Raw genomic sequence first — 19,986 nt, 5'->3', positions numbered from 1 at the left:
TTCAAAAGAAAACTAAAATACAGTTCTTTTAAGAAATAAAATGAGGGAAGTAGATGATTTGAGTGAGTTGGGTGCAGTGTCAATCTCTAGACCTAAGAGGCAGAGAGAGAACTGTGCAGAAATCGCTGCTCTTCCACCTACTCTCCTGTATGCCCTTGGAGAGTTATCTGGACCAGGTAACTTCTGAGATCCCTGATGCCTCTAAATCCATGATCCTATGATAAATCTTATTGCATTAGCTTAATTTAACTGGGAAGGGGGTGGGGTGTTAAATTAGCCATAATGAGCTCTGGAGCAAGTATTTAGAGCCAGCCCATATTCTGTTGAAAAGGGAAGAACCATGAACCTCTCAGCTCCTCTGAATTTAACACCTATTATCACTTTCCTTCAGATTTCTATGTTACACAGATCATTCCCTAAACCTAAAATACAATCCTGTGATTTGAATAGCACAGTTCTGTTGAGAAGTTTCAAAGCTTACAACATTACCAATAAAGAGAATTTAAAAGTCTAGTTGACAAAGTGGTAATTAAAGTGTTTTACCCACAAAACTGTAAAAGGCTCAATACTAAATTAGGCTTCTGATGAAGGCTGGAAGAAAAGGTGGTAAAACACACCACTGAACAGCTGTTAGACACAACATTTTATTCAGGGTATTTTATGTTCATTACTTTGGATGCGCAATCAATAATGAAAGTTAATGATTTAAAAGGTTGAGGGTTTTTTGCTAAAATCTTTGTGCTAAATAAATGAACAACAAACTAACATCTTAGTCATCACAAGAAAAAAAGATGTTGAAACAATGGGAAACTCCTAAGTTATCAGACAATCCTTTCTCTACCAAAATATTTTAATTGGTTTCATCAACTTGATTGTCATACCTGACCAAAAAAATCCCACTTTCTTTTCAGAAAATAAATTACTTTGGTCAATAGTCAACTAATACAGAAGACCCCCAATATATAGTGTTAAGAGAACATCAAAACTAATTAGACTGAAAGCCTATTAGACAGCAAGCAACTTGTAAAACACAAGGTCTGCATTTATTTGAAGTAACTCAATTTCTGCTCCAGGCAAACAATGCAACATTATGTTTTTGCTGTAATTCGAAAACTAATTTCTGTTATTAGTGACATTCATTTTAGTACTCCATTTATTCTAACACCTATTAAGCTTACTTTCAATATTATTTAACTTCCATATGAAATCTAATATATTCAAACTATGACCTGGAATGATTTTCACAGCCTAAGTTATGAAAACAAATTCGCCCCAAAAGTAAGGCTGACTTATCTTCAGTTGTCATTTGCCAAAATATACAAAATATCCTCTTAGAAGGAAAAAAAAATTGGTGCACAAACTAAGTGATGCCATCTGTTCTATTTCATTACAACATTAATGGAAGATCTAGAACCAAAAACTAATGAGATTGAGATTGTGAATCTGTGAAATAGCAAAGCATACCCTAGACATTAATTCATTCCATTTTTAAAAGGTATGTGGGAGTTTTTTTCCTTTGTATAGCAAGAACAAAAAGAGATCAGTAGTGAACTGAATAACTTAATCTCAATAACATAAACAATACTCATGTCACAATGGTATGTGTTTTGTGTAAAATATTGGTTTTGCACCAATAAGATCTTCTAAAAACTGCTGTCCCACTGCCCTTCTCTCTCCAATACCATCACCTTCAACTATTCAAAGTTTTTTAAGACAAAATTTTTTGTTCTTAGAAAAATTTGGTACACATCAATGCTGATGGGTACTAACTTATTTTAATATGCAAAGAAGTATACTTTGTTATCCATTTAGTAGTGTTTTTCAAAGACAGGCTTAAATGGAACAGTACTTTTTTTTCTGTATATTCTAGCAAGCATTTCTAAAATTGTTTGTAAAATATACATTTAGTTATAAGCTTCTTCTTACCTGACTGCACAGTCAAATCCATTTTTTGTGGCTGATAAATCAATGGCCCATCTTCATCTAATGGAAGTACACATTTCTGAACAAATCTTTTTCTTGCAGTTTGATTATGGATCTTTTGAGGAGAAAGATCAGGTTTCCTTTCTTCTCCCAAGCTTTTATTTTTCAGAAGTTCTATCAGTGTAAGAGACTGGTTTTTTTTCCCACTGGACAATTCTACTTTTGTTTCATCCGATTCATTTATGAATCTCAGCCCTTCTTCCCCCGATGCAGACACTGACACAGTTCCGGTCTTTAGGCCATTACGGTACGCTTCGAGAGGTATAACATTTTCAGATAAAAAGTCATCACTTGATGCAAGTTTCTGAGCTACAAATGGTCTGGGAATAATACGGCGACTGTTCAATGCCTTTAAAATTTTTGCATATTTTTCTTCATTTTGCATCATCTCATTTAGAACACAGATTGGAGATTTATGAGCATCCCATTTAGTTTTTCCAAGTCTTTTCAGGTGTCCTCTCACATGATTTGATAACCCAATTTTAGTATCAAACCAACCACCACAGAGCTGACAAGTGTGCTCAGAAGCAGATTCAGACTTCTCTATAGCTAGAGGGGAAAAAAATGTGATGTGTCAAAGATTTTTTTAGATCACTAGTCTATTTACCCTAAAATCAATTACTCTGGAAAACAAGGATATGCATGCTCCCATAAATAAAAACAGAAACAGCAAAGCAAAACCTTTCCATTTCCACTAAATATGATCATGTACTATACACACCAGCAATTCCTCCCCACCCACCCCAGAGCTCACCTTTTCTAACTCGTTTCACAGGTGTTCCTGTGCCCGTCCTTTTGAAGTGTTGCATTTTATCACTTGTGGCTATTTGCTCTGGAGAAACAACATGCCTGGCTTCATAGCTTAAACCTGCTCTATGTAGATGCCCACGAACATGATTAGACAACCCAACACCGGTTTCAAATGTTGCTGGACAGTATGGACAAGATTTTTTCTCTAGAGACAAATCAGTCCAATGGAAAATGGAGTTATGCTTTGGCAATGACATTTCTGCATTTTCTAAATGTTGAGGATCATGTATTTCATGTAAGTAGTTGCTATTTTCAGCATCTTCATAATATTCAAAATAAAAGCCATCATTCTGCTCAAAATTAAGGTTTTCTCCAGCTTCTTGACCTTCTACTTTATTTTTAAAGAGAGGGAATAAGTTTACATTTTCCCGATTAACATCACTGTAAGATCCATCTTCCATAGATTGTGTAGTGTAGTCACACAGTTCAACATTATCCCATGAACTGTCATCCTCTGTTTCATAGCTACCTTTTTTTTCAGCAGAATTTAACTTTTGCAAAACAACAACAGTCATTTTATGCAGAAAGTCTGGATAGCAATCTAAGTCCTCTCCTGCAACCGAACTTTCCATTTTAGTTTCATTAACTACTCGCTTTACAGCTACACGCCTATAGTCTTTGAAATCTTCTGGCCTTTTTGGATCAAGATTATGAGAATCCATAATAAAACAATTGTTGTGGGAACTATCTGATGATGAAAACACATGTAAAGAATTGGTTTCTTCCTTTTTTAAATGCAAAGGATATGAATCACTTGATTTTTTAATCATTCTATAATTTTCATATTTGTGTCTATATAAATAGTTACTACCTGTTTTGACACTAGATTTTTGTTTCCCTGTCTGATGGAAATATTTGGGTTTTTGGTCAATGCTGTTTTTAATCATAACAGTCTTATGAGAAGAATTATTTTGATTGCACACATTTACACCTGCCTGGGAGACACTTTTACGAGCCTTTTGTATTCTATGTGTCCTCTTATGGAGTTTTGAAAAACTGCTCGATTGAGATGTTGATGCAAATGTTCGTTTTACATCTTGTTTTAAAACAGAGTTCTTTGGAAATGTAGACGTCTGTTCCTTAACTAATGACTTAGTTCTACCAAAATCTAAAGGTTCTTCAAGAATGTCCCCCTTTTTTTCCAATCGCAGTGGCCTTCCAAATGGATCAATGCATGATGATGGATGCAAATATTCCATGTGTTTTTTTAAAATATTTCTAGCAGATGTAGTAAAAGCACACAATTTACACATGTATGTGGCTGGTTTTTTGGATGATTCTGTCAAGGGGTCTTTCATGGAAGTCTTTTTTTGCGTTTTTCTCTGAGCTAGATCAGAATTAATAATTGAACATTTCACTACTGCTCCGTGAGCAATTCCTCGGTGGCCCTCCAATTCATTTTCAGTCACTGCCATAAAGTTACACTCCTCACAGCAATAGTACCTTTTATCTTTTTCATGGGTTTTAGCATGTTGCACAAAAGTTTTGGGACAATTGGTGCCAAACACACACTGTGGGCACTGTAACCGTGCACTCCTCCCTTCATCCTGAAGTTCTTTTAACTCACGAATTTCCTCCATCAATTTTTGCCTTCTTTCCTGGTGAATAATCATGTGCTTCAGAAGTGAATTACGATCACGAAATGTTCGCCCACATTCTCTACAAGCATACGGTCGTGGAACATTGAGGTGACGGAAGTGACTATTCCCATCTAAATGATACATCATATGCCTATGGAGGTGCTTTTTTTCCCTAAAATTCACATTGCACTTTGTACAGGGGTAGAAGGATGGCTCTTCGGTGCTGAAAGTAGCAGGTGACTCCGAATCACTCTCTTCACATTTCTTTTTTAAAGTATTTGAAAGAAAAGTGCTTGTATGACCAGGTGAACTCTCTTCTGCACATTTATCTGGGCTATAAATCAGTTGCTGAATAGTATCCACATCATCTAAGTCTTCCTCTGCTGATTCAGGCTTCACGTTTGATAGCGGGTGTTTCTGTGGTTCTGTTACATGTAGTTCTTCACTTTGCTCTACAAACTCTGCATTGAGCAGTTTGGATTTAGTGATCACGTAATTTGGGTCACTAAAACAATCCTCAGTATACCGGGTTATCTTGCTTACGTCCATTTTTCTTTTTCTCTTTTTCTCTAACCCTGCTTTACAGTGAACTGGAGATTTTTCTACTGTTTCTTCATTTGTCATAAGAAACTGTATAAACTCTTTTTGTGGATCCCAGTTTGTATCATTTCCTGATCTGAAATCATCTGTACCTGAGGAAATACCTGTTAATGTTTTGACACAATCATCTTTTGCTAATAAACTTTCACTCTCCTCACACCCCTCTACTTGATTTATTAAAGTGCTATCTGACTTCACACTACTCCCTACTGACTTTTGTTTATCATAACCAACTGAAGCAGAGGTAGGTTTCTTAATGGAATGGGTGGGATCTTTAGTCTGTGCTACATCAGGTAACAAAAATAAAACTTGGTGCTGACTTGAATTTTGTGGTGTAGTTTTTGTGGACAGCTGGGGATCATGTGCCACTTTCAAAGTTGAACAGGAATCTGTTGTTTGCTGACTCATGGGTTGTCCAGTGGTTAATGACATGCTGCCTTTACTCATAATGGAAGTCTTAGTTAAGGAGTGTGAAACTGGTCCATTAACAGCAGTTCCTTTAGGCAAGATAAACTTTTCACTAGAAACAGTAGGAGCACCAGCATGGATAAATAGGGTAGACTGGCCTCCGCTTAAGGCTTTTTCAGATCTGTCCCTGGATGGCTCTTCAGGCAGAGTCAATGTATTGTTTTTCTGAAATGACATTTGACACTCTTGTGGTTTAAGAACACCAGTCTCTTTCTCAGAGATGAAATTGGTGTCATTTATAAGTTCTTCTTTAGCACCAGTAATCTCAGTATTTATCTTCGAATCATCCATATTGTTGTTGGCAAGCCCATTAAACACATTTACTCTAGAAAAAGAAAAGAAAGGAATCCATTAGATAGGTATGCAAGAAATAATCTTTAAACTGGGCAGAACAAAGTTTTATATCTATTAACATCTTCAGCTTTATTGTTTAATATTTTTCTTGCTATTTTAAGACATTAAAAACCATTTAAAAGATGTTATATTCTATACCATTAAAATGCAAAAGATTGAACTTTTATTATACAGAATGTATCCTGATATATCCTAAGTGGTTTACATATGTATGACTAAGAAAATCCCTAAATTAATATAATACATGGGAGAAAATAAAAGGACAGAGAAACAAAATGCAAGTGGCATGAAGAATACAATTTTTTTTTCACAAACTTAGATGTGCTAAGATGATCAACTAATAAGAAGACAAACAAACTTGAGTTCTAATTGAGACTAACTAACAAAAGTATCTGGGATTCTTTAGTAATTATGTTAAGAGATGATTTTTATAGGCACGTCAATTGTTTATATGTAAATGGTCTTTTTTAAGTATCTTAGGAGTTGAATCTGCAATTTTTTCTCCTCATAAATTTGCTTGTTATAAAGTTCAGTTCAACTTTTATCCAAATTATCAAAAATTCAAAAATTACTCAAGTGTAAATTAATGGGGTTTTAGATATTTCTGCACCTTGGCCCTAAAATACTGTGTACTCTTTCAAATTTTCAATTCAAGAAACCAAACCGCTGTCCTATAAAGCTATAAAATATTTATGGTGGATAAGCTTAATGAATGTTAGTTCCTTATTTACCAATAAATTTTAGTAATTTGTTTTCCAGTATATTTGTTGGATTTACTAGTGGAGTTACATTGCCAAAACATGGAAACAAACAAAATGCAGATACTCAAGCATCACGTTAATGACAATTTTTTTTTTCCGACATGGGTGATAGCCCTCCAAATGACAAAAGTCCTGTTTTTTAACATTGATTCTTGTTGATTTGGCAACAGACATCTAGAAATAATTTAATAATGCAAAATGAATCAACTAAACCAGTCATTATTTGATAATACCTGACAAAAAACCATTTATGTACTGCTACAAAAGATTAATAACTTACTGAGATGAGTGCAGGTAAGACTCTAATAGTACAAAAATGTTTTGTGTTTGTCTTTGCATTCATATTAGTGGGTTCTGTTAGAAAGTACTCTGAAACTAAGTATTGTTTAGATTTAAAAGCAAATAAGTGAAAATATGCTAACATATGCATTAAGACAAAATTATCTGTATTGATGATAAAAACAAAATATGACTAGTTGTACTTGTAAAGTTAAGATCTGACCTAACTTAATGTTTTCAAATCTAGGATCACAGATTTAGAACTGAAAGCCGTCTTAAATAGGCTAGCTAAATAAAGCAGCGGTTCTTAAAACTGCTTTTTTGTCATGCATCCTTAAAGCAATCTGGTGAAATGGTTTGTTGCCTTGTGTTCATAACTGGAGAAAATGCTAAATTCAAATTCAAGAGTAGTGAAAATTCAACTGTAAAACCTTTTTCCCCACTTAAGTTCACAGGTCCCCTGAAATCTATCCACAGACCACTTGATGTGTATGAACCCCAAGTTAAGAACTAATGATCTACACACATCACCTCATTTTACAGATGTAGAGACTGCCCAGGATCACAGTGGCAGAGCTGGGATTTGAACCTATGTATACTGGTTCCAAACCCAGCTCTCCACTTGGGGGAAAAAAAATAGATTTCTAATTAAAAATCAGTCTATACTTGAATAGTGAGTTCTTAGAGAAACAGAGCACAAAGTGCATTATGTGACAAAGATTAAATTCTAAGCTTTCTAGCATATACAATTTTGTTTGTATAAATTGGTTATTTCTATGTAAAAATAGCAGATTACAAACTAACTTTTATATGAAAGCAAAACAAGTGACATAACAATTTTACGGCAAATTTCATAATGAATCAAAACAAAACCGAGAAGATAAAAGAGAAATCTCTAGGTGTGTTTTTTGCGGGGGAGGGAAGGGGGCAAATTTTGTAATTACATATAAGCACTTAGTAATTCCATTCTTTCCAATGACTTACAATAAATTTACATTTATATAAAAAATGATGGATAATGTAAGATATTAACACAAGCTTATTAAAATATTTACTTTTTTAAATTCAACATATTAGACCAATAATTTCATGAGCGCCCCCATCTAATCATCTAAGTCCTAAAGTTCTCTGCTGTTGTAAGATTGGCAAATTTCCATAGAAATAAAAATAGACTTTCAATAAGATCATATTCAATGCTATCACCCCAAAATGGTGCTAATGCAGCACCCAGCAGGAGTTTCTACATCACATACACAGAAGTTAAAAATGGGCAGCACAAACATGTGTTAGGAAGGAGTACTGCAAATGTTAGTAAAAATGAAAACCAAATTCAGTGGTTGTATTACTATTACCCACTCAGTGACTGCTCTCAACATTAAATTAAACATCCCTCACAAGGGCAATAACTTCCTAAATCTTTAAGGATATTTTGTTTAAATAAACATGTAGGCATGTGCGCACGCACACACATACAGATTTGGGTGTAGAATATTTATACTATCTGTTCTAGTTTATTACTAATAATGGAGGCAGACAAATATATGCTCAGTCAATTTGAGAGCCTATATTAGCTTTTCTCAACAGGAAGCAACGTTGCTAACGAAGTGGTAAATTCAGTGTTAATGAGTGGCTTCACTGTTACCACCTCTGAGGTAAAACCTTCCATGTTCCATGTTCTACCCATCTGTTCTGGTGTTAGGAGTTCAGAGAAGGAACAGACGCTTCCCATTTAAAGCAACTTCAGTGGTCCCCCCTGAACAGCAGGGTGGCAAACCATGAAAATATCATGTCGACTTGAAGACTGCAGTCCTCATTATAAGAATGATTTCATGAAAGCCTTACACAAGTTTATGTTCAAAAGATAGCAAAGTGTTTTTGCTCAAATAAAATGTTCACAACCCATCTTTCAATCTGCAGAATACATACAGAATTCATTCTGTAAAAGTTGAGATTTATTCCACCTACCTCTAGCTAGAATATCTGCTGAACTGACAATGCTCAAGAGTTTGTTCTTTCACCTGTTAGGTAATTATCATGCATAAGCAAAGATGGCTAATTCACTCCAAATTAATAATCTTCCCACATATCCAAGCTATTCTTTTTAAAATAAGATTGTTCCAGGCACAAAATCTTTACAAACAGAAGGAAAACAAAGCAGTTTTAGCCCCCACAAAAAATACACAAAAATTAACAGTACTTTTTTAGAATTTGTTTTTATGTTGTTAGAATAAGTGACCCCACAGAAAAAGAATGATGACCATAGCAAAATCTGATGCAATGAACAAACAAAAATGTTTATCATTTACAAAGGATTACTCCTTAGAGGTCTATCAATAATACTTATGCAATATGTAATACTTAGGAAATCACTTACTTTGAAAGCTAATCAACCAGTGAAAGTTAAAAAAAAAAAAAACAAGAAGAAATCTAATACATTGTTTACTGTATAATAAGCAAATAAGTATAACTTCATCAACATCTGTAGTTTTGTGCTGCCAACCAACAAAACAAAACATTTGAAATTAACTCTTACTTGATTCAAAAAGCTGAATCAATTTCCAACTAGTTTAAATTAAAATTTATGTATAATACAAATATGCAATTGATTTAAATATGGTGCCCTGAAGTTCAATTAAACTACTTTATCAATTGGATTACCATAATAAGGATGCCAATTATCAAATTATATTTGTACATTACCAGTTAAGTATCTTCCTTAAGGAGTCATTTGATTAAAATTTGGGGTTTTTAAAGGTTTTTTTTGTTTTGTTTTTAATTCACATAGTGGGTAAAAAAGTTGCAAATGGGATTTTTAATATACATATAAAAACATATTTCAGGTTCTAGAAAATCATAATGAGTTCTGCAGCTATAACTGCCTGTAGTCATACACTGTAAGCATTAAAAGAGAAGTACAAAGGTCAGATCTGTCTTCAAGATGACAGATCATCACTTATATGCCTCAAGCTAGACTTATTGTCTCAGAAATCTCAAACATCAGTATTTTTGCAAACTATCAGCACTTGCTATAACACCCTTACTACACTACATCTTGAGGTTACTACAGAAGAAATGAGGTGATAATTGCATATTAACATAATTATTCTGTAATCCCTCTGAGCAAGCTTCCTAGGTCACTCAGTAATTCAGATTGGATACAACCTTCCTGTCATCAAATCTATGCTGTCCACTTGCTGTTCATTAATAAATCTTTTTGATAGAAAATTAGCTTAATTTCATTCTTTTATGTACATTATTAATTGTATTTATTACAAGCAGGTTAACATTTCTTATCGCATTATGCCAACCTTGTCACATAATATAATTTCACAAAAAAATTACAATATTGACCTCATTCAGTACTAGTTCATTAAAAATTACATTGCACAACTAAATATAGTGTTGCCCACCAGCACCATTACAAGTTAAGATCCATCAGGCTCTATTATAGCACTTTCTTTTCCTTGAAAAGATCCTTAAGAGTACATAAGAGTTTATAAATTTGCAATACATGAGATTAAGCCAAGAAAAGAAAACCATTAACAGCTGTCAATCTACATACAAAACAAATCTTAACTGGCAGAAATCCTGTACTTTGATTTCAGAGGTTTGGAAGCTTATGAATAATATACAAATAAATATAGCTAGAGATATAGCATGCATTCAAGTCCGTGTGCACATGTGCAATATATATTTACATACAAAGAAACCAGAGACTTAAGATGTTGGTCTTTCCATCCTCATACTATCTGCCCCAACCCAATGGATCCTCAAACTATGTTGCAGGTTTAAGAACATGTGAGTTTCACATTTTAACAGGAACACAAAATAAAAAGTATCAGAGAAAGGTGACAAGAAAAAAAGGTTTGCAAAAACATGAGTAAATCTGGTCTAGAGAAAAAGACTAGAGTGGGAGTAATCATAACAGCTGACTTCATGTATTTAAAGAACAATCACATCAGAGAAGGTTACTTATTTTTTTCTATATAGCTTTAGACAAAAAAAATAGGAAAAAATGGACAGAAGCCACAAAGGAGCAAATTTCGGGTTCCATTTAAGAACATCTTCCTAATAAGCAGAGGTTCTTAATGCAAAATAGAGTGCTTCATAATAGAATGAGCTCCCTGCACTTCAAGCAGAGACTGAATGTCAGGCTTGCTGGAGGATTTCTTGGTCTGGGCAGGGGCAAGATGAACTAAATACCTCCAAGGTTCCTCCAACTCTTGAGCATTTACTATATAATGTACATAACAAAGATCTTTATATGTGTGCATTAAAAAGTCTATAAAAGCGATAGATCTGAAAGGCTACAGCATAAACTGCTGCACAGCATCTCAGCATGATGAAATAAGAAGAATAAGCCAAGAAGCTTGAGTTTCAAGTCCAAGATCTACAGCCATATTTGTAAGGTCAGTGATATTGAGCAAGTTATTTTAAAGAGAAGAGGGCTGATATCTTACAAACTAGAAAGCACTCGACAAACATTATAAGCTAATAACTTCTTGTTTAAAGAACATGGCCAAATAATAAGTTAAATGATTACAGACTTGTGAAGAATCAATAGGGTGTATTTGGATAAGATTGAAACTAAAGGCCTTAATCTAGAGAAATAAGAAAATCCTCTAGCCTTAAATTTATTGTTTATTAGAAATGCAGAAGCTAAGTTTTTCCACTGAAATTTGTCTACATAAGAAGATAGTAATCCTTCACATATTGAAATATAAAAATAAATCTAAGTGACTGGCTTATATATAGTAGGCATTTTATATCTGATGACATATAAGAGAAATCCAACAGTGTATATTATCTCCATGGCAAACTGATGATCTTTAAGTCATGTTTAACATTAAATTGTTCTCTATCAGAAACAAGTTACCTGAACTCAAGCCATGCTGAGTTTGTTACTAACACAAAGGTTTTTTTCCTGCTCACCTCCCCATCATTCAGTAGAGGAGGGGGTAGGTGGATGAAAAAGAGATTATGTGTTGAAAAAATGAGATTGGTAAACCAGAGAATCTCACAACTGAAAACTCAAGAGGTCATTAGGACTTGTTCTCTCCTGTGTTACTGAAAGTGAATTCTTAAAAGTATCCACAAAAGTTATACATATAGAATTTCAAACCCCACCATAGTGGGCTGTTCTAGTGTTCAGTCTTACCTCAAGTCATTTTTTTTAACCAATCTCATATTGATATTCCTTCAAAATGAAACTGAGTAAATGAAAACCTCTTGAATATGACCTTGCTGCAAACCTATTTAATATGCTTCAAATATAATAGTTAATAATATTTTTTCTAAACAAAGAATCCAAGGAAAAGAGAGAACTTGAGAAATACCAGCATTATCTTAGCTTGTTAAGGAGAATTCCATTTTCTCTCCTCTCATTATTCAAAAGATTAAATCAAAAGCTATCTTGTGATAATATCTTCATGAGTGCCTAAAGTATTATTCAATTGTCAGAACCTTCATTCTGATTTAGTTCAAGAATGATGCATCTACCTGAATAATATTTGTCAATAGCTTAACAGAACTAAAAATAAGTTAACAAACCTTTTTTTTTGTTATTTTCTAGCTCATCTTTACCATTACTCTCCTCGATGCCCCCCCCCATTTATTAGATGCACCTGTTTTAATACACACCTGTTCTGCAGGAGTGTTTCTTGGCTTTGTTTTTAAGGCTACCTATCATATTCCTACACAAAAGTGAGAAAGAAAGAAAATGACAAATTGTTCACCTTACTTTATAATGACAAAAATTTGTGCTTCAATTTCTTTCTTGATTTGGCTCTTATGAGCTACAAAACCAAGATAGTTCTTCAAGTTCAATGGCCACTAACTGAACTTCTTACCGAGAGATAGACACTTGAAAATTTTTCTGTCCCATGGAAGACAGGGTGAGTGTGCTCAGATCAAAGCAAATCTATCACTATTGCTGAATAACTCAAAGTCCTGTCTTTCTGACGGGATATTAGTGATCTGATCTTCATACAAGATAGGCAATACATTATTTCAGTTTAAAAAGTCCCCCCCCAACTCTGTAACAAACATTTCTAATCCAAGTTTCCCTGAAATGATTTAAAGTTATATGACCTTGATATCAAGGAAGTTATCAACAAAGAGGATGAATGATACTCAAATGTTTCTCAATGAAAAAAACTATGTATCTAGGGGATGTTATGAGATAAGCAATGAGACAAGAAAACAATTAAATGTAGATAGGCAACAAGCAGATAAAATGAGCCTAGTTACTGAAGACATGACAGTATACTTAGAAAATCTTGGTCATCACCAAAAAACCCCAAAACAACAAAATCAAAATGAAAACTAACAAAACACCCTAAACCTCTCCAACTCTTCACTTAACTGTGACAATTAACAGTTTCAGTAAAGTAGGCCATTATAAAATAAACTCACATATATCTGCATAAAATAACATTTCAATATACCAACAAAATCCAGTAGGGATTAATAGAAATAGAAGACCCAGTAACTTTTAAAATGCATAAAACATGTGGGAGCCATTCTACAAAAGCACGATATTTTCTTTTTTTTTCTCTCTCTCTCTCTCTTTTTTTTTTGGGGGGGGGGCCCTCGAGCAATGAGGGTTAAGTAACTTGCCCAGGGTCACACAAGCTAGTAAGTGCCAAGTGTCTGAGACCGGATTTGAACTCAGGTTCTCCTGAATCCAGGGGCAGTGCTTTATCCACTGTGCCACCTAGCTGCACCCCCCCCCAGCACATGATATTTTCATACAATACATTAAAAAAATCAATAGGCTCTTCTCAGCAGTGCAATGATCCAAAACAGTTTCAAAGAACTCATGATAGAAAATGTTCTCAACATCCAGAAAAAAAGAACTGTGAATTATGAATGCAGATTGAACCATACTGTTTCTACTTTTGGACTGATTTTTTTCCTTCTTTTTTGAGGTTTTCCCCTTGTGCTCTGATTCTTCTTTCACAAGATGACTAATGTAGAAATATGTTTAATGTGATTATACATATACAACGTATATCAGACTGATTTCCATCTTGGGGAGGAGGAAGAGGTAAGGGAGGGTAGGAGAAAAAAATTGGGGACTAAAAATCCTATGAAAACAAATGATGAAAACTATCCTTATATGTAACTAGATAATAAAAGACTTAAAAAAAGAAAAAATAATAATCAATATAAATAATTGGAGAACCCAGACTCATACTGGGCCATGGCAATATAGTAAAAATTACAATAGTAACACAATTCGGTTATAGATTTAGTGTTATACCAAATTACCAGCATTTATACAGTACAATGTGCCAGGAACTATGTGTTTGGCAGGAGTGGGGAAGGAAGATAGGAAATAGGAAAAGAGGAGTCAGAAAAACCAACAAGATTCATTTGGAGGAACAAATGATCTAACATATCAAAAAAAAATTTTTTTGTAGGAATGGAGAACAGAAATTCCAGGCCTCATAATAAAGAAATAATTAAAATTATTTGGTATTATTTTAAGAACAGAAAAGGATAACAAACTAGGTTGAAGAAGAATAAGAAACAATTGAACCCAGTATTCCATGAAACCTAAAACAAATTACCTAGGAAAGAACTCCCTATTTGACAAGGCCTGCCAAAAACAATCTTGTACAATCATGTTATATTATAGCGAAGGAAAAAAAAAACCTCACAACAGATACATGACTGGATTAAAGATCATACTGCAAAAAACTATTAAAAGGGAACAAAATGAGGTAGCTTTTAAAGCTATGGCTAGGGGCCAATTCTTTTTAAAAAAAAGGATTATAAATGATTACGAATCATAAAATAGGAAATATCAATTATGGGAAGTAGTAATGCTTTAATAGCTTGAAACTTAATTAAGCCTTTTGGGACAGCCTCTATGAAGCACATGACCAAAATGACCATACTACTTTGACCCAGTAATGCCACTACTGAGTCTGTATCCCAAAGAAATCATAAAAAAGGGAAAAGGACCCAAGTGTACAAAAGTATTTCTAGCAGCTTTGTGGTGGCAAAGGATTAGAAATTGAGGGGCTGCCCATCAACTGAGGAATGGCTGAACAAGTTGTGGATGTCATGGAATGCTATCCTGCTGTAAGAAATGATGAGCAGGAAGATTTCAGAAAAACCTGGAAAGACTGAAGTGGACTGGTGCTGAGGGAACTGAGCAGAACCAGGAGAACATTGTATACAGTAACAGAAACATTGTGTGATGATCATCTGTGATACACTTAACTCTTCTCAGCAATACAATGATCCAAGACAATTCCAAAGGACTCATGATGGAAAATGTTCTCCACAACCAGAAAAAAGAACAGTAGATTCTGAATGGAGATGGAACCATACTGTTTCTACTTTTTTTGTTTGTTTTTTGGTTTTTGAGGTTTTCCCCTTTTGTACTGATTCTTCTTTCACAACATGACTAATGCAGAAAAAAGAAAAAAAGAAAAAAGAAATTCCACTGCTAGAAATGTAATCTGAAGAGGTTAGTGGTAAAAGGCTCTATATACACTAAAATGTTTGTAGCATTAATTAATATAGGAACAAAACCTATAGATAATTGGATAAACATGATGTGGTACACAAATGGAATAGAATATAACTGTGCTGTATTTACCTCCCCCCCAAGCTTTGCTATATTGCATGCCGTGAGAAGGTTGGTAAGTTTAGTTTTCCTTTCTCTTTTTTATTCTTTGTTAAAAGCGATGATTCCATGGGGAAGAATATATTTAAAAATAAAACTAGTATAAAAACAAAATATATTAATTTTTCTCCACAGAATATTAAAAATATAAGAAACAATGAAGACAGCTGACAAAAGACCAACTCTAGATGTGAATGGGAGGGAAACCAAAAAGGGTTAATGATGAGTTAATACAATAGTACATATAGCTGTCCACGATGAATCTAATTTTCCTGGCTCAAATGATATCTGAATATTGGAAAAACCTAACCGATATTTAGGTGGGTTTTTTTTTGGGGGGGGGCGGGTGATGGGGGAAGAGAACCACAGATAATAGAAGAGGTTCTAGAGCCCTAGAGAAGTAGATTTCCTGATTTCTGGCCCACTTTCCCAAAATGGGAAGGGGGAGTGACACAGAGTGAAGAGAGGGAAAGAAACTGGACCTAAAGAATTGCCAAGGATCAGTTGCAACCAGTCATTGTTGACATTATGTCAGCCCCCCAGGCCTTAGACCGCACTATAACATGGAATTCCATTATCATAGAATTTATATCATTTAATCCAATGAATTCATTTTATAGTTTTTTATACACTGGGAAAGATCCAGAATGGGTGACAAGCTAATTTGGAAGCATACTGGATCCAGCTTTGTTCAATATTACTTTCAGGAATTTGATAATTACAAAACCCAATTAGGAACTATAGTGGTGTGACCCGCCATACATGGGAAGGGAAGCAAATGCAGGGCCAAGCAAACATGATGGAGAAATTGTCTTCCATTTCAGAAAATCCAGCAGTGCATCACAGCGGAGGGCCATCTGCTCACCCTTACTCAGCTGTATGCTCAGTATGGTCCAGGGACAGCCAAAGGCTGATGAAGACCTCAACTATTATGGAACGCCATCAGATATTTTAATAAAAGAACAGAAATGATACTTGGGGGTCAATTTAGGCTATCACTGTAAAGCACCAAGTCACCTCTTCCCAAGGTACCCACATTGTTTACTTCTTTCTTCCACTTCCTACAATCCATCCTCCTGCTCTTTCATCCTCTCAGAATACTTCAAATATTATATGCAGACCTCCAAGGCTTCAGTGAGCAGATACCCTCAGTACTATCTGAAGTGTGTTATGCATAATGTTTGGAAGTCAGACAAGCTGCTTATGACAGAAGTATGCACTGTACTAGCGAATGCCTTAGGAAGACTAATGCAAAAAGTTGTCCTTTTTATAAAATGTACTGACAGGTTTCTTTAGTAATCTAAAGAAACAAAGAAAGGAGAAAGTAAGAACCATCTGTTTATCCCAAAAATTGATTTTTCAGATGTCTCAATGTCCCATTATAAAATAAAACTATAATAATTTAAACAACAAAAGTATAGACAAATGAGCTCAATTTTAATTCTAGGCCATGTAGTTAAATGGATTATTCATTTGTGACTATCTGGGAAAGTAAAGCAGAGTTTCATGAAGAAGCAGACCTGCAAGATTAAGCACATTTTATTTTTTTTAATGGTAATGTTTTATAGTTTACCTACTTCATATTTGCTTTTAAAGTTTTACTGATGCTCTCTTTTCCAAAACATAGTCACAGCCAAATAAATCTATCAACTCTTACCCTCTGCCCATAGAATTCTATCTTATAATAAAGAATAACCAACCATGCATTAGGTTTGCTTAAATAGATTTTAGCAAAGCATCCAACAAGTCTCTCATGCTATGCCTGTAGAAAAGATGAAAGGTATGAGGCTAGAGATTAATTTTTAAAAATTGATTCAGAACTAGCTGTATGGTCAAAACACCAGCATTACCATCAATGGTGCTAGATTATCTTGGAAAGGTATGTATTTGGCTCTGTGACACATAAATTTTTTTGGTCAATTATTTGGAAACAGGCATAGATGGCATGCTTATCAATCAGGTAAGACAAAAGCAAGGAGGAATAGCTACCATGCTAAACAACAAAATGAGGATTCAGAAAGATCTTAATAACTTAGAACCCTTGCATGAATCTAGTAAAATGAAATTCAATAGTTATACTTGTAAAGTCTTAGAACTGGATTAAAAAATCCAACTTTACAAGTAAAAATTGGCAAAGACATAACTAAATGGTAATTTGTCTTTTAAAAATCCGGGATATTTATTCTATTATAAAAGCTCATTATGAGTCTCAGTGATGTGAAAAAGCAGCAAAAAATAACTTAGCTCAATCATGGGCTGTGTTTCTCTTTGCCTTCACTGCTCAGGTGGGGACCACTGCATTTTCTGTCAGATCCTGCTGATTTGATACTTAGTTTTGAAGAACTGCTACTGTCTATGTCAGTAACAAAGCTTATGGGGGAGGGCAAAGAGGAGAGGGCAATAAATCCATAATAAATCCATCAATAAATGTGATGTAAAAAAACAAGTGGTCACTATTTAAACAATAGGCTGAATTTGATGAATTTAGATAAGCAGCATGTCCATGAACAGAGAGGTAATAATCCTACCATACTCTTTTTTTCACTGTACCGCATTCAGAGTAAGGTATTGATATCCATGGGCTATAATTTAAGAAAGATCATGAGAAACAGTGTGATATAGTGGAAATAGTGATGCATTTAGTCAGAGAACATGGGTTGAAACCCTTCCTCTTATGTAGTACCTGTGATCTTGGCTAAGTCATGTAAATCTAAGAAGGGAGAGAAACCACATGACCTTGGAGGTCTTTCCAAGCTCAAAATCTATGTTCTGAAGGGCATCCAGAGGAAAGTAACCAAGATGGTGAGTTTTATTCATAAGTTCCTGATATATGATCATATCAGTTAAACTGGGAAGGTTAACCTCAAAATGGGGGTTTGGGGGTGGTTTACTACATGATAGCTATTTTCAAGTACCCATGATGACAGAGAGAAAAAGAATAAACTGGTTCTACTTGTTTCTCTACTTGCTCTTCCCTCAAAGGAGGTGGTAAGGTAAAAGTTGTATATGCACAAATTTACACTTATATTAAGGTCAATCTGCTCCAAACTTACATCTGTCCCCTGAACAAAGTGGGTTCCCCTTACAGGAGTGCTGTATACTGAATTACGTGGCCTTAAGTCCCTTCCATCTCTAAGACCCTGCTGATCCAACAGTGAACAGGTAACTTCTACCCACTGTTCCTCTTCTATCCTTTAGAACCAAGCAGGAGTCTAATCCTTCCAAATGACAGATTTTCAAATATTGAAATACTATTGTGTTCTCCCAATTCAAATCTCTTTTTCAAGTTGAGCAACCCCAGTTCCAGCAACCAAGACTCATGTAACATCATGTTGAGGCTCTTCAAATCCTTGCTCTCCATACTGTGTTAATAAATTGTAACAAAGAAGCAGTCTCTAAAATGAATATAAAAATATAAAAAGTCATTCAAAAGACAAAAACAAAACAAAACATAAAAACAAAAGAACCTTCAGAATCAGAAAGGACCACAATAATAAAGCAACTCATAGCTAAAAACTGTTAGTAGTTGTTCATTCGTTGTGTCTGACTCTTTCTGACCTCATTTGCGGTTTTTGTGGAAAAGACACTGGAGTGGTGTGCCATTTCCTTCTCCAGTTCATTTTACAGATGAGGAAACTGAAGCAAATAGGCTTAAGTGACTTGTCCAGGGTCACACAGCTAGTAATGCCTACTAAGCTAGTAAGACCAGATTTGAAATCACAACGATGAGTCTTCATAATTCCAGACCCAGCATTCTATCTACTGTGCAACCTATCTCCACACCAAAATTGTCAGAGATGCTATTAAAATCTAAATCTCCCTGACACTCAGTACAGCACCACTCTTTCCATTAAATAAAGATGCCTTTTATAGATGAATGGTTAACATGAAAAATCATTTCATTATTTCCTCAGTTCTGGCCTTGTATAGCCAGCCCCCAGTTACCAGACATTTTGTGGAATGTAACTTCAAGTACAACTCTAGCTTCAAAGGGACAATGTGGAGCAAACAGAGACCAGGAGAGATTATGTCAAAGACACTGGTTTGTTTGGTGTCCCTGGGCAAGACATTTGGACTCTCCCAGTGCCTGAAAAACCCTCTAAGTCTCAAGTTGCAAAGAAAGTGTCCATCTGCACAGGTACAGGCAGTTTCCTCATAGGGAGTTCCTTATATGAAGGAAATCATAAATCTAGTCCTTCCTAGGTATGTCATATTTTTAATATATAAAATCAGAAATTCAAGAATACAAGTTTCATAAATTAAAACATGTTTTTCTTAAATCATACTGGTACTTCTGATGAACCACCTACCAAAAACAAAACAAACAAACAAAAAAGGCTTTACTTGAACCTGATATCCTCACCTGTTTTTCACTAGCTCATAACCATCGCATCTCCTAAAGCTACTACTTCTGACTTCTCAGACCCTTTGTTATTCTATTTCTATACCCTCCAATAGCCAGAAATTAATAAAATGAAATATCAAATAAACCACTTTGCAAACCTTATGA

General features: G+C 34.7%; 1 protein-coding gene across 2 annotated transcripts in view; it reads right to left on the bottom strand.

Moving 5' to 3' along the window:
- The window catches only part of ZNF644 (zinc finger protein 644), a 103,489-nt gene that overhangs the window by 22,606 nt on the left and 60,897 nt on the right, over positions 1 to 19,986 (bottom strand). For both annotated transcript variants that reach the window (XM_044002753.1, XM_044002752.1), the window contains 2 exons: positions 2,738 to 5,766; positions 1,927 to 2,532 (listed from right to left, as the gene is read on the bottom strand). In XM_044002753.1, coding sequence (XP_043858688.1) covers positions 1,927 to 2,532; positions 2,738 to 5,732 — 3,601 coding nt within the window. In that variant the 5' untranslated portion in view covers positions 5,733 to 5,766. The remainder of the gene's footprint in view (positions 1 to 1,926; positions 2,533 to 2,737; positions 5,767 to 19,986) is intronic.

The sequence above is a fragment of the Dromiciops gliroides genome, chromosome 4 (assembly GCF_019393635.1).
Source record: "Dromiciops gliroides isolate mDroGli1 chromosome 4, mDroGli1.pri, whole genome shotgun sequence".
Taxonomy (NCBI): Eukaryota; Metazoa; Chordata; class Mammalia; order Microbiotheria; family Microbiotheriidae; genus Dromiciops; species Dromiciops gliroides.
This window is presented reverse-complemented; position numbering and strand designations above follow the sequence as displayed.